Source organism: Zingiber officinale, chromosome 6B, assembly GCF_018446385.1.
Source record: "Zingiber officinale cultivar Zhangliang chromosome 6B, Zo_v1.1, whole genome shotgun sequence".
Taxonomy (NCBI): Eukaryota; Viridiplantae; Streptophyta; class Magnoliopsida; order Zingiberales; family Zingiberaceae; genus Zingiber; species Zingiber officinale.
In genome coordinates this window covers 116,365,685-116,386,730 of record NC_055996.1, presented here as the reverse complement: position 1 = coordinate 116,386,730, position 21,046 = coordinate 116,365,685, and the positions used below count along the sequence as shown (strand labels likewise).

At 38.4% G+C, this 21,046-nt stretch overlaps 1 protein-coding gene and 2 long non-coding RNA genes across 4 annotated transcripts; 1 reads left to right on the top strand and 2 right to left on the bottom strand.

Annotated features, from left to right (window-relative positions):
* Positions 1-5,627: 5,627 nt before the first annotated feature.
* On the bottom strand, positions 5,628-8,237 carry LOC121990570. Of its 2 annotated transcripts, none has more exons than XR_006114629.1 (4): positions 7,884-8,237; positions 7,683-7,722; positions 7,479-7,606; positions 5,628-5,802 (listed from the first exon to the last, which is right to left on the bottom strand). It is a non-coding gene; the product is annotated as an uncharacterized LOC121990570 (long non-coding RNA). The 2 variants fall into 2 exon arrangements; XR_006114628.1 differs by lacking the exon at positions 5,628-5,802 and adding an exon at positions 6,605-7,111.
* Positions 8,238-12,612: 4,375 nt separating this feature from the next.
* On the top strand, positions 12,613-16,488 carry LOC121991427 (zinc finger MYM-type protein 1-like). Its single transcript, XM_042545431.1, has 2 exons — positions 12,613-13,205; positions 14,053-16,488. Exon 2 carries the CDS (start codon positions 14,062-14,064, stop codon positions 16,486-16,488), a length of 2,427 nt encoding a protein of 808 aa, XP_042401365.1. The 5' UTR covers positions 12,613-13,205; positions 14,053-14,061.
* Positions 16,489-18,228: 1,740 nt separating this feature from the next.
* LOC121989121 lies at positions 18,229-20,569 on the bottom strand. Its single transcript, XR_006114183.1, has 3 exons — positions 19,146-20,569; positions 18,557-19,035; positions 18,229-18,406 (listed from the first exon to the last, which is right to left on the bottom strand). It is a non-coding gene; the product is annotated as an uncharacterized LOC121989121 (long non-coding RNA).
* Positions 20,570-21,046: the final 477 nt, after the last annotated feature.

The following is a 21,046-nucleotide window of genomic DNA, read 5'->3' as shown; positions in this document are numbered from 1 at the left end:
TTCCGTCTGCGATTCCTAATTTAACTTCTAAAGAACATAATAGGTTATTTAAGGAAAGGCTCGACACTTATACAAAAATTTTGTACAGTGGAACCGGTACGTTTTCCTAGGACTAATCAACAATTGGTATCAGAGCTAGGGTTTACCTCTGTGTGTTTAGAATTCAAATAGGTTATGCACATGTCATACATAATTTAGGCGGGAAAATAGTAGGATGTGCTAACTCTTTGGTTGCAGGCTCCAACTATTATGGCTTATTGATGTTGTGTGTGATTGGACCCTTGGACATGTCAATGCAATATTTTGTGTGTGCATGATTGTATACAACTAATACAGCAGGAGCTGTATTAGCCCTAGAATTTTAGAATTTTATTTTCGATCTAGATTACATGTACATTCTCTCGTGGAATATAGGATCGATATATGTAAAATTCTATTTTTGTCACGGATCGAATTCTTGCGAGGCGTGGTACTTTTGAAGCATCAGAGGTGCAGTGGAATAAGAAGCAAGATGGATGCAATGACTCGACCCGATGGAGGTGGCTAAAGATGGCAGCAACTAGGGTTGGAGCACATGGAGGACAGTAACAGAAAAAGGCCATAATAGTTGGAAAATAATTTTCATATTTATTGGTTTTATTTACTGTGATGTGTGTATGCATGCGATGTATGCTAGGATAGTTTAAAATTCCTCACTTTAAATAACTAAGTGGGAGAGAGATTTATTTTAATAAATTCCACGGTCTCCATTACTGGTTTGAAAGTGATGCAAACAAACTTGCGCGTTGGCTATGAGTGTCTTCCTCCATATCGGATGAGTTTGTTTGCGGATCACTAGATAAAACTTCCATTTTGGATGACTATAGGAAATTAATTAAGAGCGTGTGATCTTCCCCATCGGAAGGGGCACAATCTTATTAATGGACTTAGTGTCAAGTAATGGTATACACTTAGGCACGTCTAATAGTATCCTCCCCATCGGAGTCACTGTTATTATTTGTGTGACCAAAGGAAACCAACTATTAATTTTATTTGTCAAAAAGTTAGGTTGATAAGATAATAAAATTAATGGGTTACACTCTCCTTTTACAAATGTTGAATTTGTATACATCCACACTATTGTGGCATACAAAATTCACGATATTTTGAGGTATTGGTTAATTTAAAATAGTATTGTTTGAGGAATCAATATTATTCTAAATTTAGAGTCCTGACCAAAGTTATTTTGTAATTCTTAGGATGACTTTCAACCCACTGGTCATCATACTAAAAGAGAACAGACTTACTGGTCCTAACTACATAGATTGGAAAAGGAACCTGAACATTGTTCTAACTACTGAAAGCTATAAGTTTGTACTGGCTGAGCCTTGTCCTGATACGCCCAATGGTGAATCTACCCAAGAGGAGATTGAGTATCATAGGAAATGGATAAAAGCAAATGAGATGGCGCGGTGTTACATTTTGGCTTCAATGTCAAATGTATTGCAACATCAGCATCAAGATTTACCAACAGCTTATGATATTATCAACAATCTCAAAGAACTCTTTGGTCACCAGGATAGGGCCTCTAGGCAAGAAGCCATGAGAAAGTTAATGACGGCCACCATGCAAGAGGGTACTCCCGTAAGGGATCATATCCTAAAGATGATGACTTATCTAAACGAAATACAAATCCTTGGAGGAGAAATTGATGGGGAAATCCAGATCGACATGATCCTCCAAATGCTACATAGAAGTTTTGAGCAATTCCGCTTGAACTATAATATGAATAAAAGGATGTATTCATTGGCGGAACTACTGACAGAACTTCAGGCAGCAGAAGGACTATTTCGTCATAATTCTCAGATTCACTATGCTGAAAATGGTTCTACTTCTAAACCGAAAGGCAAGAAGAAGAAGAAATAAGTTGGCTCATCAAAAAAGGTGAATAAACCTCAGAGTATAGGACCCAAAGCTGGAGTGAAGAAGCCGAAGGGAAAGTGCTTAATCTGCAAGCAGTCAGGGCATTGGAAGGCGGACTGTCCTCGTAGGAATCAGAACAATAAAGGTATATCTCATGCTCTAGTTGTTGAAACATGTTTAGCGGTGTTATCTACCAGCACCTGGTGTGTAGATACGGGAGCCACTGATCATGTCTTCAATTCTTTGTAGGGGTTCCAGGAAACCCGACGATTATTTGAAAGAGAGATAACCGTCTACATGGGCAATGCTACTAAGGTGGCGGCTGTTACAGTGGGAGACATCTACTTATCTTTTGATAGGGAGAGAAAATTGGTTTTAAGAAATTGTCTTTATGTACCCAGTTTTAGAAATAATTTAATTTCAGTTTCTAAACTGTATTTGGATGGATATTCTGTTTCATTTAATAACAATGTAGTTATACAGAAAAATAGGGTTATTATCTGTTCTGGTGCATTGGTTGGCAATTTATATACTTTGAATCTAATTTCTCTCACAAAACAACAAATGAAAATTAATAATACATCTTCTAATTCCAATAAGAGAAAAGAACCTTCGAAGATGAACCAAGTGTATCTTTGACATCTAAGGCTTGGTCATATTAACTTGAGTAGGATTCAAAGGCTTATAGCCGATGGACTCTTGGGTTCATTAGAGTTGGAAAATTTTCCAACTTGTGAATCTTGTTTGGAAGGTAAAATGACCAAAAGGCCTTTTAAGGCTAAGGGGTATAGAGCCAAAGATGCATTAGAACTGGTTCATTCTGATTTGTGTGGTCCTATGTCTATCCAGGCTAGAGGTGGTTTTGAATATTTTGTCTCTTTTATAGATGATTATTCAAGATACAGATACATTTACCTAATGCGCCGCAAGTCCGAGTGCTTTGATAAGTTCAAAGAGTACAAGGCTGATGTGGAGAAACGTCTAGATAAAAGTATCAAGACACTACGGTCTGATCGTGGTGGCGAATACCTCTTAGGAGAGTTTAGGAATTACTTATTAGAGGTCGGGATTCAATCCCAGTTGTCCGCACCTGGAACACCCCAACAGAATGGTGTGGCAGAACGAAGGAATAGGACTCTTATGGAGATGGTTAGATCAATGATGAGTTATTCAGAATTACCAAATTCATTTTGGGGATACGCTCTGGAAACGTCAGCGCACATTCTGAACTTAGTACCTTCTAAATCAGTATCTTCTACTCCCATAGAATTGTGAAATGGGTGAAAGCCCAATCTAAGACATATTCAGATTTGGGGTAGTCCAGCACATGTGCTGAAACCAGATGCTAATAAGTTAGAATATCGTACAGAAGTTCGTGTATTTGTGGGTTATCCCAGAGGAACGAAAGGTGGTTTATTTTATAGTCCTAAAGACCAGAAGGTCATTGTTAGCACCAATGCCAAGTTTTTAGAAGAAGACTATATAATGGATCACAAGCCCAGTAGCAAAATTGTTCTAGAAGAACTTAGAGAGTACATGTCTACTTTAGTACCAACAGTACAAGATGAAGTACCACAAGAGACTACAACACGTGTCACACATGATACACAACCACAGACGATGCCTCGTCGTAGTGGGAGGGTTGTGAGGGAATATGAGAGATTCATGTTTTTGGGAGAGTCTTCGGACTTGATCCCGGGTAAACATGAACCTGATCCCCGGACATATGACGAAGCACTCCAAGATATAGATGCAGTATCTTGGCAAAAGGCAATGAATTCTGAAATAGAGTCTATGTACTCTAATAAGGTCTGGGAGCTTATAGAACCACCTGATGGTGTAAAAGCCGTTGGATGCAAGTGGATCTACAAAAGGAAAAGAGGGACAGACGGGAAGGTAGAAACCTTCAAAGCAAAGCTTATTGCGAAAGGGTACACTCAGAAAGAAGGAATCGATTATGAGGAGACCTTTTACCGGTAGTCATGCTTAAGTCTATCCGGATACTCTTATCCATTGCCGCTCATATGGATTATGAGATTTGGAAAATGGATGTCAAGACAGCTTTCCTTAATGGAAGTCTTGAAGAAAACATCCATATGAAGCAACCAGAAGGGTTCATTGAAAAGGGCAAAGAGCATCTAGTGTGCAAGCTCAATCGGTCCATTTATGGACTAAAGCAAGCTTCAAGGTCTTGGAACATCCGGTTTAATGAAGTAATCCAGTCACATGGATTTATTCAGTGTCCGGATGAGTCTTGTGTATACAAGAAGTGTAACGGAAACGTGGTGGTATTTCTTGTACTATACGTAGATGATATTTTGTTAATTGGCAACAATGTTAAGGTATTATCGAACGTAAGGGTATGGTTGTCCAAACAATTTGATATGAAGGACTTAGGAGAATGTGCACACATTCTTGGGATCAAAGTCATAAGGGATCGCAAGAAAAGAATGTTGTGTCTATCTCAAGCTTCATATATATATACGATCCTTGCTCGTTTTAGCATGCAGAACTCCAAGAAGGGTTTCTTACCTTTTAGGCATGGAGTAGTTTTATCTTTGCTTGAATGCATAAGTCTTAACTAATAAATGTATGCAAGATACACTATATTTTTGAATGCGTAAGTCTTTAAAAATAATGAGGATAATTTTATAACTTTATATATTTAATCTTTATTATCCAAATATACTATAATTTTATAACTTTATATGTAAGCTACTAAATATTTGATGAAGGTCACAATTTGGAGTTGTTGCTTATGTATCATGCAAGCCATTTAACCTTGTTTGCGTTTGATATTTATTGTTTCATGTATGAATTGTCTGATTTTGCTAATTTTCATAATAGAACTCCATGTCAACATAATACTGCCCCACTCACTTCTGACAGGGAATTAATTTGCTATGGTAATAATATTATTTACCAATTAAAGGTTGTTGCCTCATCTAAACATCATTAATTTTGGATCAATATTGTAACTCTTTACTTTTATGTTCGTTAGACCTTTGTGATATCATTAGCGTCATCTTATATGGTGGTTTTGTTAATTTTGAAACCAAATATTCTGCTTGATCGTGTTAGATCATAAGTCTTTAATCTCTATAAGTAAAAGATTTATGATTAACTTACTCACTTATTTCAACATCTTATTGAGATCGTGCAACTCAAATTTGATTTTATGGTAAATGAGTGTCATCTGGTGGCACTTATCCTTTTGTAGGATATCATATGTGGTAAGTATATACATTAATTGGGCTGAAATAATAAAATGCTTTTGAGTCAAAAGAAAGTTTTAAGTAGCTTTCATTTTTTTTTCATTTCAATTGATCAGTTGAAGTTGGAATTTGAAACCAGTGTTACAAAGGAACATCATTTTTTTCCTTCTTTGACTAAAGATAAAAAAAAAGGTAAATGATTTGAAGTGAGATTTATAAAAATTGATTACACACCCCAAGTAGTCTCTGCCAGAAGAAATTTCGGCAGCATCTCCCCTGTACGGGTGACAATATGAATCCAAAATACATATATATAAACCATCGGCCCACACGGCCGGAACAATACACACAAATAGTAAACAATCCACACAGTTTTAATAGACAATCCACACAGTTTAATATATAGCCTCCGGCTGTCAACAAAATTTATAAAAAGGAAAGACGATATAAAATTCATCGCAGATATATGTAATCCTACTCCACTACAACGAAGAAATAAAATCCACGAAGTAATGAAATATCCGCAGCGGAAAACAAAAGTAGTAAACCCGAATGTGCAACATAAAGTCCACAATACAAAACCCATATCACAAGTATATACATAGAAACCATAACAGAAATCAATAATAAGAAATCCTCGCGACAATGGGGGCTAGCGACTAGAATCTCTCCCGACGGTCTCAACCTGAAAAATAGTAATATAACGGTGTGAGTCCAAAGAACTCAGCAGGTAATCCAATAGATATATGCATGACATATAACCACCAGTAATAACCTAAAGTACAATCTCCCAACCCATAGAAACTCCAATTTAGCATCATACTAATAGAATACCGAAGGTACAACGCTAGAAAAAAATACAGTCTACAGCAAGAATATGAAGAAATGCATAATCGAAATAAACTCACTGCAAATCTTCGAGCTATAGCGTGAACATACAGGTAAAAATAGTCGAGCAAATAAGCATGTATCTGTATGCATCGATCATATCGCACCACCAAATGCATCATCCAATACGCAACAATCACAATCAATGCAATGCATATGATGCGATATGACATGCCCCTGACGCTCACACACAATGGTGAGACCGAGTGGGTAGGGCTGTGACACCGTGCATTCTACCATCACTACCCCTGAAGAGTGACCGAGTGGACGGGATGCTGTCAGAGTACACCTATCCTCCTACCTCAAACATAGTGAGGGAGCGCAATGCTCTCATCTCCCGGTACGCAATGACGGGGAGGGACCTCGGCGTGCTACCACGCTATCATCGTACTACCCATGAGCACCCCAGCGGAGCACCACCGAGCAACCTGTCATACACACCCTAAGTGTTGTGCCACTACCCATGCAGTGGTCACGTGTGTGCAGGTCCATCTAGCCGGCCGACGAGCTTAACAATAATGGAGTCGTCAATCGCCCAGCATGCAATCATACGATATGGTGCATGATACTACAGTATGTCATACCTGAACATAGCCTCCTCCATATATGTGCGTGCCAAAAAGGTAAACGCATATATATATATATATATATAACCATGATATAAGCAGCATAAATCCAAGAACACCACATATAACAATGATATAAGTATCATGAATCCAAGGACACGTATCAAACATATATGGCAACTAATCCAGTATGGTGAAGCACTATAAATACATCTAACTTAATAAACACAGATACGCATGGCACGACATAAAAGTATATCAGACTAGTGTATAGCAAATAACAGTAGAAGTATGTATCAGGTATCAACTAAACTAAAACCAAGGGAATGTGCTAACCTATCAATCACCAGTAACCGCCTACAGGTATCGAATAAACTATAACCAGGGAAGTGATAAACTACCAACTACCACTAGTAATTATATATAAACTACACATATCATAAGACAATATCAAAAAGATAAGTCAAAGGGTACCCGCCTCAAATAGCATATAGTATCACGTCAAATCCAACGTCGAGACGCCTGTCTCGAATCAGTGTCCTGTATCAAACAAACAATATATATATTTTATTTAGCTAAATCCAAATGAAATAGCTAAATAAAATTCCTAAAACTAAATTAGGGTAAAACCCTAATCAACACAATCCTAACTTATCTAATTAAATCTAACGACCAATTAGAGTTAGTTACCTAATCCCTAATCACCCATCAGATTAGAAATCTAAGACTAGGGTTAATTACCTTAACCCTAATCATTCCATTAGATTAATTCAAAACTAAATAATCTACACATGATCAACAACTAATTACACTAATCATGTATCAATTCCCTGTTCCTTACCTCAATCCCAACTACGGGAGAAAGTGCTGCCGGAACCAAGAAAACCTCACAGTAAACAGAACTCACCTCACTGATCGGATCAAGAGAAGAGATCAACAATTCACTCTTTGTTGATCCTCAATCGTAGATGGTTGCTACCGGAAGGAAACGTTGCTGGATTGTAGAACACCACAGCAAGAACAGAACCTCTCCTCCTGATCGGATCAAGCAATGAATCAAGCAAGAAGATCACAGATCCAAACACCAACCGAATTAATAACCTAACCTTACCTCATTCGGTTGTCTCCAAAGAATTCACCCAACCCGTGACCTAAATCAACCTCAAAGAAGAGGAGAACAAAGATCTGATCAGGGGAAAACAGTAATAGAATGAATCAACACAGAAGGGAAAACCAATTACAAGATCGTTCATGATCCCCCTCTGATTTCCCAATGAAACCTTAAATCAACAATGATCCGACGAAACCTTACCTCTCTGGATCACCTCCCGATGGTGTTGCTGTCCGATCCGGCTAGAGAAGACTCGGATCGCTTCGTGAGCAACTCGAGAAAGATGAATGAGGGAGTCGGTAGGTTGGGAGATGACGCGAACCTTGTTCCTCACCGTGCCCTAGCCACCAAGGGGTCGTCGAACCATCCACGAGAGAGAAGGGCTTCGGTTGGATCGACGCTCAATGGATGTCAACGCCAGCGGAGAAAGATCGCCAGAGCTAGTGCCTCGCTCCCGTTGACGTCGCTCGTCCGCGAGAGAGAACAGCGAGAAGAGTCGGGGAAAGAAGGAGATCGGGAAAACACAGGGAAGAGGAGAAGGGCACGGGATCAGGTTCGGCGTTTGGGGAGGAAAGAAATAAGGAAAAGAATTTATAATTTAAAAATTTTCCTCACTTAAACGGGTATCCTAAACAGGCTTAATCCAAACCCATTGATTCGTCACCACAAAACTCGTCGTACGAGTTCCGAAAAATTTCCAGAAAATTTCTAAAAATTTCAGAAAAATTTTATAAGGCTATTTCTCAAATAACCCTATTATTTAAATTTTCCGATATCTCACATCCTCCCCTACTAATAAAAATTTAGTTCCCAAATTTCGCTATAACCAACAGCAAACACTAGAATATAACCAAACAGTATAAATGCTGAAAGGAACTCTAACCCACATTCCTCAAGTAAACAGATGGGGATATCGAGCTCGGATCTTATCCTCCAGCTCCCAAGTAGTCTCCTCGTCAGAATGATGCTATCATCTGTCTTTGACCAGTCGGACAGTCTTGTTCCGCAGCTGACGCTCTCTATGGTCCAGAATCGGTACAGGAACCTCCTTGTAAGTAACGTCAGGCTGAATGGGAACTGATATATCTAACAAAACATGTGCCGGATTGGATACGTGTCTCCTCAACATGGATACATGGAATACATCGTGAATGCCAGCTAGAGATGGTGGTAGCGCCAGACGGTAAGCTACTGCTCCAATCCTCTTCAAGATCTGGAATGGCCTAATATATCGTGGAGCTAACTTACCTCGAAGACCAAATCTCTTCACCCCTTTCGTGGGTGAAACTCTCAAAAATACATGAGCACCAATAGAGAACTCCAGGGGTCTTTGTCTCCTATCCGCATAACTCTTCTGACAGTCCTGAGCCTCTGACATCCTCCGTCTAATAGTACGAACCAACTCTGCCTCCTGCTGAGCTCTCTGAGGTCCTAGCAGCTGGGCCTCCCCAACCTCCTCCCAGAGGATGGGTGTCCGACAAGGTCTACCATACAATGCCTCAAACAGTGCCATCTAGATAGCCGAATGATAGCTGCTGTTGTAGGCGAACTCCACCAAGGGTAGGTGGTCCTCCCAACTACCTCCGAAATCCATAACGCAAGACCTCAGCATGTCCTCTAAAGTCTGAATGGTCCGCTCTGACTGTCCATCTGTCTGCGGATGGAATGTCGTACTGAAACGGAGCTGCGTGCCTAAAGCCTGCTGGAGACTCTGCCAGAATCGGGACGTGAACCATGGGTCTCTATCAGATATAATGCTCAAAGGAACACCATGCAACCTGATAATCTCACGACAGTATAGCTCTGCTAATCGATCAAGAGAATTAGTCTTCCGGATCACTAAAAAGTGTGCGGATTTGGTTAATCGGTCAACGATTACCCAAATCGCATCATAGCCTCGTCGAGTCCTAGGCAATCCTACCACAAAATCCATAGTAATATGCTCCCACTTTCACTCTGGAATAAGGATCCTCTGAAGTAAACCAGTAGGTCTCTGGTGCTCAGCCTTCACCTGCTGACAGACAAGACATCTAGCTACAAACTCTGCAATGTCTTTCTTCATACCGTCCCACCAATAGGAACGTCTCAAATCACGATACATACGAGTTACACCTGGGTGGATAGCAAATCTAGAGCAATGAGCCTCCTGAAGTAACTCCTCCATGATAGGATGAGACTGAGGCACACACAATCTACCTCGGAAATAAACAATACCCTCGTCATCTCGTGTAAACTCGGTCTGCTGTCCGAAAGCTATATGGCTGCTAATAAACTGTAAATGTTGATCTCCGGCCTAGGCCTCTCGAATCCTCATCCTGATCGACGACTGAGCAACCACGGTAACAAGAATGTCTTGCTCTGTCCGTCCCTGCTCTTCAAGGTCCAACTCGGAGAATACCTGAATCAAGTCCGTGACTAAAACTCAGTGACAACCTAAAGTCCCTCTGGACTTCCTGCTAAGTGCATCAGCAACCATGTTAGCTTTACCCGGATGGTAGCTAATAGTGCCATCATAATCCTTCAGGAACTCCATCCATCTCCTCTGTCGGAGATTGAGCTCCTTCTGTGTGAAAATATATTTGAGACTCTTATGGTCAGTAAGAATCTCAAAGGTAATACCATAAAGATGATGTCGTCAAATCTTCAAAGCAAAGATAATAGCGGCTAGCTCTAAATCGTGTACCAGATAGTTCTTCTCATGCTCCTTCAACTAACGAGAAGCATAGGAAACTACCCTGCCGTGCTGCATCAAAACAGCGCCCAAGCCCTGTAGAGATGCGTCTGTGTAAAGTACGAATCCGTCCTCTCCGGAAGATAAAACTAAAACTAGTGCTAATACTAATCTCCGCTTCAGCTCCTGAAAGCTGGTCTCACAAGCCTCTGTCCACGTGAACTTCACGCCTTCCCTAGTCAGATGTGTCAATGACATAGCAATACTGGAGAAAGCCTCAACGAATCGTCTGTAATATTTAGCCAGTCCCAAGAAACTGCGGATCTCCTGAACTGACTTCGGTTGCTCCCAGCTAGTGATGGCCTCGATCTTCTGAGGATCTACTGAAATGCCTCGGCTTGACATCACGTGTCCTAGAAAACCAACTGAGGATAGCCAAAATGTACACTTGCTGAACTTCGCATACAGATGATGTCGTCGAAGAGTCTCCAAGACTATGCGAAGGTGCTGTGCATGTTCCTCCTCGGAACGTGAATAGATCAATATATCATCGATAAACACAATAACGAACTGGTCTAGATACTCTAGAAAGATACGGTTCATCAAATCCATAAATACTGCTGGAGCATTGGTAAGCCCAAATGACATTACCAAAAACTCATAATGTCCGTATCTGGTGCGGAAAGCTATCTTCTGAATATCCAGACCGCAGATCAATCTTGGAATACACTAATGTATCTCTAAGCTGATCAAATAAATCCTCTCAATCCATGGCAAGGGGTACTTATTTCTGATAGTCACTGCATTCAGCTGCCTATAATCGATGCACAACCTCAGAGTATCATCCCTCTTCTTGACGAATAGTACGGGAGAACCCTACAGAGATACACTAGGGCAAATAAATCCCCTATCCAATAACTCCTGGAGTTGAACCTTCAGTTCGTCCAACTCTTTCGGTGTCATACGATAAGGAGCTTTCGATGTTGGTGCAGTCCCCGGAATCAACTCAATAGCAAACTCCACTTGCCTTCGGGGAGGCAAACCTGGAAGCTCGTCTGGAAATACGTCTAGATATTCTCGGACCACTGGAACGTCTGAGAGCTGAGGGTTACTGCTATCGTCAGTATCAATCAACGACAATAGAAATCTCTGACATCCATGTGACAGCAGTTTCTGAGCCTGAATCGCATGACCCATAGTCTCTGATGCCAGTGAAATCCCAAGAGGGTTAGTTCGGAGGTCGGAAAGTGACAACCCACTTCTGGCAATCAACTATGGCATGATATGCTGATAGCCAATCCATGCCCAGGATAATATCAAATTCGACCATTTCCAATACCAACAAATCTACAGTGAGTATAACGTTACCAAAGTCCAACGGGCAACCTCTGACCTCCTGAGTGACATCCAAAGTATCACCAAATGGTAAGGAGACGGTCAATCGCCGCGGTCTATGAGAAGGTAGTCTACCAATCTCTCTCATAAATGCACAAGATATAAAAGAATATGAACTATCTGTATCAATTAACATATCAGTAGAAAATGCATAAAGTAAGATTGTATCACGGAAAATGAATCCGTCGACACGCTGTGCATCCTCTCTTGTGTCAGTTTTTCTTCTCTGTCAGTATTTTTCTTCTTGTATTCTTAATAAAATTGAGTACAAATAGAATAATTATTCTTAGATAATTTTAATAGTATAGAAATGAAAAAAGGATTTATATCCATAATTTTTAGAATTGGTGCTTCATTTTTTTAATTTCTATTATACATAAATATAAAAAGGAACGATCATCTTGTGATAAAAAATCATCTTACAATTAAAAAAATATTCTTATCCCATTTTAAGAAATAAAATTTTATAGATTAAAATAATTATTATATAAATTAATGGAAGAATAAAATTAGGACATTATTAATAGTTTCGTCCAGCGTCTTCCTTCAAACAGCAAAGATCGGCTCTGGAAGAAGGAACAGATAATCTTATTTAAGTCAAAATGAATTCTTTTGATTCCTGTTCAATGAATGGTGTCTACTCCAAGGACCACAACGGATGCTTCAACGATGCATGTATCGTTGCAAAGAAATCCTCTAGATGGATCTTGTACTTCTTTCCAGCTTAAGAACTTGGAAAATCCCCAACCGACACTCTTTGACGAGAACAAATATTTCACTGCAAAAATAAATAAGAAAAACACATTCAGATGATTGCTCGATCAAGTTGTAGCGTAGGCAGGGAACTCAATCAAATTGTCAAAACCTGTAAGCTTCCGATGGTTGGCAAAGGCGGAGCCAAGTGAAACGTTACCCGGGCTGTAGCCCGGGGTCATTTTCTGTAAATTCCTTATTATCATGTAATGTTTCCTTTTAATTTTACCTGGGGCCCCTTTTTTTTTACTTTATAGCCCGGGTGGCATCCAAATCCAGCAAAGAGACCAAGAAAAATAAAATAAAATCCTTTTTTCACACCCGTCCGATTCATGCATCCAAATCCAACGAAGTGAGAAGGAAGAAAAATAAAATAAAATCCCTCTTTCTCACATCCCCGCTTGATTTCTTCTCGATTCTTCTTCTTGCTCTTCACGTTCCGCGCCTCTCTCGATTAGTCGATGACCGCTTGCTCGGGCTGCAACATCCTCAAGGAAGTCATCTTCCTCTTCATCGAGAACCCCCGCATCTTGTCCTCCCCTCCTCATCTCTCTCTTTGCCAACTCCCTCTTCTTTTCCGCCTTTGAGTTTTCCACCTTCTCCCTCTTCGGCGAAGAGTCTTCGCCTGCAGTTTCGCCGCTTTAGCCACCAGTCCACCACTAACCCCAAGAGCCCTGCATACTCTGAACTCTTCTATCGGCCAGGTAGAAATTTTCTTGAAGAAAAATTCGAATTTAGGGCTTTTTCTATGTGCTGTATTGTATTTATTGCATCTCTGTTTTCTTATTCTAGTTTGGAATTTCTTTGTTTTTTCTCTATGAATTGATAACTGGTTATAATTTGTTCATTTAATGCTATTTTTTTATTTGATCATTCTCCATTATTAACATGACTTTTTATCTGGTTATCTACAATTTGTTGATTAGTCCAGCATATGAATAGACTAGGTTGAAACTTGACTGCCAAATTTCAATATGGAAAGTCCTCCACTCGATTAAGTCCTTACTAGCACTGAAATGAATGATTTGCTTCTATTTAGCTAAATGTTCCATTTCCTTTTACTATGTGAAGCTAATAAATAAATATCTACATTGAAATTATGACATCTTGTTGATTCCATAAATTGGTACATTTCCTTAACAGCTTGATATATTTTTTCTTTGCTTCTCTATGACATTGTCTGCATTGCATTTCAATATGTAACACAAGTTTATTTTCACTCATGTTGCAAGCAAAAAACAATGCTAGATTGATTGCCAAATGTGATAAAAAGACCACATGTGTTACCTCTTGTTATTACTAGTTAGTAGAGTATTTAATCCTTTTATAATCCTCTTAGGAGTATGCCACCGTGGTTGCTTTGTTGTATCTTGTAATAAATGAGTTTTTGTATTTTTTTAATTCAATAAATAATGTTGGATTTTTAGCTACTATTATTGTTGTTGAATCTAGGTAGGTGAAGGTGAGATTTATACTAGAAATTGTATTAGAAATAGTTCTTTAAGATTCATGAGATTCTAAGCTAATCATGTCCATGTTTATTTGTGTTAGGTTATTTTAATGTCAAATCAAGAGAGAAAAAGGGGAAATAATATTCTATCATTCTTTAAGCCAAGAATTGATAATCCTTTATCATCCGAGAGGACCGAGACTAATACATCCATTCCTAATGAGGAGTTCGAACCTTCTTCTAAATCTCAAAGAGTTGAGTTTGATGAAACATCACTTGAACGAGATCCTGGATTGCGTATTCCAATGTGGCGACATCCAGTTAATTATCGTGATGAAATTAGACGAGCTTATATTAAAATGGGCCCATATCAACCTAAATTGCAAGAGTACCCACGATCTGAATCAGGAAATCAACATCGTCGATTTCAATATACATGGTTTAAAAAATTTCCATGGTTGGAGTACTCTTCTTCAAAGGATGCGGCATTTTGTTTTCCATGTTATCTTTTTGAATTAAGTGAAGCACAACAATCTGCATTTACAGTTGAAGGGTTTAAAAGTTGGAAACGCGTTAATGATGGAGCCAAGTGTGCCTTTTTGTCTCACATGGGAAGTTCTAAGTCAGTGCATAATAAATCTGTAAAATCTGTTGTTGATGTGATGAATGTAACTCAACATATAGATAAAGTTATGAATCGAGAATTTTCTGAACAGATTCGAAAGAATCGATTAAGGCTTGCAGCAACAATTGAGAGCGTTCGTTGGCTTAGTTTGCAAGCATGTGGATTGAGAGGACATGATGAAACTTTAGATTCCCAAAATCGTGGTAATTTCATTGAGACGCTAAAACTTTTGGGAAAATGGAATGCTAGTATTGGCGATGTTATCTTAGAGAAAGCTCCGGGAAATGCAAAGTATACCTCACCAGATGTTCAAAAAGAAATTTTACATATTATTGGTAACAGAGTCAGAAATAAAATCCGTGATGAAATTGGAGATTCTAAGTTTTGTATTTTGGTGGATGAAGCGAAGGATGTATCTAACAAAGAACAGATGGCTATAATTTTGAGATTTGTTGATGTCCATGGCTTTTTACGGGAGCGTTTTTTTCAAATTGTGCATGTTCATGACACCACAGCTGCAACACTTAAGAAAGAAATATGTGATGTACTCACTAGATATAATCTAGAAATACATAATATGCGAGGTCAAGGGTATGATGGTGCTAGCAACATGTCTGGTGCTTTTAATGGATTGCAAGCTTTATTTCTTAAAGATTGCCCCTATGCATATTATGTGCATTGTTTTGCCCACCGACTCCAACTAGCGTTAGTTGCAGCTGCTGAAAATGAGATCTCTATATGGCTTTTCTTTTCGAATATGACGACTATTGTTAATCTTGTTACATCTTCTGCCAAACGCAATGCCGAGTTACAATCTGCTCAAGTTAATGAAATTGCACATTCTGTTGTTGTCGGTGAACGTGAGACTGGGCGAGGAGCTAATCAGATTGGTACTTTGCATCGAGCAGGAACTACTCGTTGGAGCTCCCATTTTGAATCTATTTGCGACTTAATAGATAAGTATAATGCAATTATTAATGTGCTTGAAAACATTGTCACTGATGGTTCCTCTACTTCGATGCGTGGGGAAGCTGGCGGTTCCTTAATAGTGATGAAGTCTTTTGATTTCATTTTTATTTTGCATTTGATGCATAAAATTATGGGGATCACAGATTTACTTTGTCGTGCCTTGCAACATAAATCTCTTGATATCATAAATGCAATGGATTTGGTCTCTACAACTAAAGCACTTCTTTTGACATTGAGAAATGATGGTTTTGATATTCTTCTTTCATATGTCAAATCATTTTGCACAAGATTAGATATTGATATACCAGACATGAGTGCTCATTATAAGCATTCTAGTCGTTCATGTCGGCAAAGGGATACCATCACAGTTGAGCATCACTTTCATTACGATATATTTAATACTGCAATAGATTTTCAATTGGAAGAGTTAAACTCTAGATTCAGTGATGAGACAGTAGAACTTCTTATGCTTAGCTCCGCCTTAGACCCAAAAGATAATTTTAATTGGTTCAACATTGATAAGATTTGCACTCTCGCTGAGAAGTATTATCCTGAGGACTTCACTGAACAGGAAATGCATAATTTGAGGTGTCAACTACAACATTATGAGCTCAATGTGGTTTGTCATGAAAAATTTCAAAAAATGTCCACTATCTCAGAATTGTGCCAAGGGTTATTTGAAACAAAAAAATTGCAATATTATAATTTGATTGACAAGTTGATTCGTCTAGTTTTAACTTTGCATGTTTCTACGGCAACTACAGAGCGTGCATTTTCAGCTATGAAGCATATGAAAACAGTTCTTCGTAATAGAATGGGAGAGGATTTTTTGACCGATTCTATGATTATTCACATTGAGAGAGAGTTTGCTGCAAGTATTGATTCAGATTCTATAATTGATGAATATTATACTTTGAAGAATCGTAGATCACAACTTCAATAATATATGTATGTATATATGGATCATAAAATGATTTTTTTTACTTTGTGACTTATTTGTGCTAATTAATTTTTTTCGACTTTTATTTAGGAAGTTGATGGCGTGAAAGTTCTTGAAATGGAACTCCAGCTGGAGCGGCAATTCAAGTAATCTTTTAGCTGCTTAGATACTTTGTCTCTTGTAGTTCAAATCACATATATCTAAAACGTACCAAAGTATGCTTTAACAGTTTTTAACAATGTGAATGAGATTAATGTACCACAATTCCTTTTTTTGCCCGTGAAGGCAACATTTAATCTTCTTCTAGTATGCAAGTATACATCCATCATCTTTTCTATAAGGAACAATATGATTTCAACTACCCTTTTTTACTTTCTGTATCTTGCCTAACTTTATATTTTTTTACTTGGACATACATTTAAGAAAGTAAAATCACGACCAAGCGGTTTTTTAACTTTAATTAGTTGTTTGTTAGCTAGCAATTTGTTTGATTAATTTTGCTTCTCAACTTGTAGGTGGCAAACTTCCATTCTCGTTTCAAGTCCATACCCAGTATTGTTAACCTTGACAACTTAAAGGTTTTTGGTGATGTTTGATTTGGTTCAAGAATAGTGTTGAAGGTATTCTTCCTAGATTTGGTTTATCTATTATCTGTTTTTCACTTGACAAATTAGGCGTGTATTCGTATTGAGCCTATTTTAATTTCTTTTTTATTCTTAAAATTCAAAATTTTAATATATACTCTGTATATTACAGTTGCACATTTATTTTCTTTCATTTCTTTTGTTGGCACATAATCACAAAACACTATGAAGAATTACTACATGCTTCATTTTATCGGGCAATCAACGACCATGAAGACCTTTAAGCATCGACTAATTATTTATTCCTAATAGTATATTGGTGTTTTGTTAGATTTTGATTTTCTATCCATTTTAAATATAATTTTCTTTTGCAGAACTCAAGAAGAAACATCAAAGAGATTCCCTTTGCAGAACTTGACTTTGGCCCCTCAACCTTTCAAGACTTTTATTTGTTTACGTTTGTTACACTTCTAATATTTTGTATTAATGAGGTGAGTTTAGTTTTCCTTTTCATGCTATTGAACTTTATACTGCTAACGAATTGACTAGTGCTCTCGTGTTTTATAGGGTTCGACTGACAAATACTTCAAGGTCATTATTGTTGATGCAGCTCACAGTATCATTATCCACAACGACCTAAAGATTAATTCTAGAGTTATCGTTAAACTTACTTTTATGGTACCTTTTGTCTAGAATTGATATGATTTCAAATCAGTTTTAGTTGCCTATTTGATGTGCTTGTCTAGTCCCGTAAGTTAGTCATTCTACTCAACTTGTATTATTTGATAATTTGCATTCTGATATATTTTTTAATATCTATTATTTTTCTATGGGTTTGTTTGACAAATGAGTTTTTTTTTAATGAATTTTGGATTTTGGTTGAAGTAAAGATATAAGTTATATTCTTCTATTTGTCTTGTAAAAAAAAACGTTTGAAATATTTTTTGTGTGATAATATTATAATTTTTTAATATTTATTTTTTACAATATTAAGAAAATTAGCGATGGAAATTTAATTTCGTCACTAGATTTAGCAATGGATATTAAATTTCATTGCAAAATTTAACGACGAAATTAAATTTTTTTCACAAAATGCATTAGCAATAAAAAATTTTATGATCGACAATTTCGATTTTAATTTTAAATTTTTAGCCCGGGTAGTTTATAATTCCTGGCTCCGCCATTGATGGTTGGCATTGTGTAGATCCAACAAGCAAAGGCTAAAATCCACATAGACACTTGTCTTGGAAGAAAGACTAGCAGCATTATTGTCCATCCTCAAGAAAACACCAAGGGAGTCTTTGTATGTGTCTAAGTTTGGAAAGAGCCAGATACACCTAGACAAGTCGAATATCAAACAAAACGAATAATTATATCTTAAATCTTATATGATGACAAAAGGCGAATATGCTCGCCACCGACGCCCCAATATCTTAAATTTTATATTCTCGTAGCTATGATCAATTAAAGAACAAGTAACGGAATACCAGTTGTAGCCGCCTGCAGCAAAAGCTCCAGAAACTAGTGTCTCCTTAGATTTGGAAACATCCTTGATCACCCAAGTATATATTCGAGGAGTTAGGTCTTTTTAAGGGACAAGGATTCATGGATTCCTTCTTTGTCTGATTTGCATGCAAAAGCCTCCAAGATTTGAGCTCCAAAGACGCAACGATCATTGACAAGTAGACCAGATTTTGGACTGTTGAACTTGTTCAATGCAACCTTACAACAAAATCCATGGGATTTGCTATGGAAATAGTCTTCGCCTACATTAAAAAAAACAAATGAAGATAATAACATGATAATTAACTACACCAACAAGTCCCGGTAAGAGCAACTTCCTGTATTATGATCAATTATTCTGGAACTTCAAATGTTTTGTCACCTTCCTTTTGTATGTGCTCCGCATGTAGTTGATCAAATATGAAGAGCTTGTAGATTGCTTTGATCTCTGAGATTTTTGAATCTGCATCATCATTCAAGAGGTAAAAACCAACATATTTCTCACCATCTTCTTCTAAAACCAACATATTTATTTTGTCAACGCACACAAATAAATAAATAAATTGGAATTACCATTTTAAATCACAGGCTGTGAAACTCCTTGAGTAATACATATCAGCACCTCGATTTGCAATTGTTGAGAAACCATCAATCATCCACCTAAATGGATCAGTTCTCTGGCCCGCCTCCTCTCCACTTTCCTTTGGATTGATAACACATTTGGGGGTCGCCATAACTTTCTGTTCTTGTAAATCTTTCACTCTGTGCTGTTTGTGAATTGGATACCAAAAACATTTCTTCATATATATCAAGCAAAATTTCATCATTCAGTTGCTAAAGAACGCGGGCAGTGGATCAATCACATGAGAGGAGTCGGTGGGGAGTAGAGGAGTGGCGGATGTGAAAGAGGAAAAAAACCCAGAGATTATATAATTTTCTTTCCTTACTTCCCGTCCGATTCGTATGGGATAAATTTTTCTCTACAAAATTATCCACTCATGAAATTTATTTTTCATCCCTTTTAAATATTTAATAAAGTAAACATAACAAAACTTGTAGTAGAGAAATTTTTTATATTCTATTATAACAGAGGTTAAAAGTCTCTAGAAAAGATCTCCCTTTTTATGGGAGCCAGAACCTTCTAACGTCCTTTTGCCACTTGTCTTTGCTTGGTTAGCCTCGCTATAATAAATCATTTTACATCTTGCATTTATTTAAATGAATCTCTTACATTCAGTATATCTAATCCTACGTAATATCAGAAAAATCACCTCACTCATTATGGCTCTGGTTTCTTCTTCTACAAGGAACTATAGTATTAATATCTCAGTGGCGGCAGTTTTATTTTATTTTATTTTTCATTTATTGTTCCAACCATCTTTTCTTTGTTTCGTTAGCTCTGGCCAAGCCATGTCCACGTGTGCGCCAAGGAAAAAGCTCAGTCAAGTCCTCTATCATGGCCACCTCTAAATTAGAGAAAAAAATTCCTCAACTAAAGGTAATTATTGAATAGGATAAATTCCTAGATCATATTTGACAACTAGCTCAAGTCTCAAATTTTTCAATAGGTTTAGAATGGTTTGCAAGCCAAGCTAAGGGGAATTGTCTAATTATTAGCTAGTAGACTAGAGTAGAGTATGACAATAGAAAAAAGAATCAACTAGTCAAGCAATGGAATTAATAAGCCATTCGACAATCATGGGCTAATTGACTTTCCACCCAGAAATTGAAGTTCAATGATCATGTCCTATTGAGAAGCTGAGAAAATAGATCTATCAGCGTGACGTGGTTGGAATGTTGACCACGTCTTCATGACCCGGAGGTGAGCTATCTTCTGTGTTGACCGAGTCACCAAAAATCCTCTGGTCAATAATCCCTACAGCCAGCGACCGGGTCGCCCCGGTCTCTGGTACCTCGGTGCTCGAGGCGAATCCCACAAATATATAAGCAGTCGAATACTAATAACAGAATAATGAAATAAATGCAAGAAAGGTACGGTAACGTACCCTGACCCCGGGGGGGGGGGGGGGGCACCCTCGGATGGATGGATGAACTGGTCGCGACGCTGATCAAGTCATGGCAGCCGTGAGGAGTAGGTAAACGTCCACCAGATGGGTAACTGGCTCCTGTGGCTCCAAGCCGGATGAGACATAGATCCGTATGACGATACATGGTCTAACTACGGCACCGACTCGCAGGCCGGAATAGGGGCACGAAGGCTGGAATCCAATGAAGGCGCGAAGGCCGAATACTCTGTCGGCTCGTAGGCCAAACTAAACAAGTAATACAAAACCCAAGCATGTAGACGACGGCTGCCCGGAGGATGATGGTGGTTGTCGCCGGAGGTGGCGCCCGCTGGAGGCAGTGCCAACGGCTGATGGAGATGACGGCAGCGACATCTGTTGTCGCCGGAGGCGGTGGCGCTGGAGTCGGGGTCAGCTGCTACCTACCTCAGCCGGCTATGGCCCGGATCG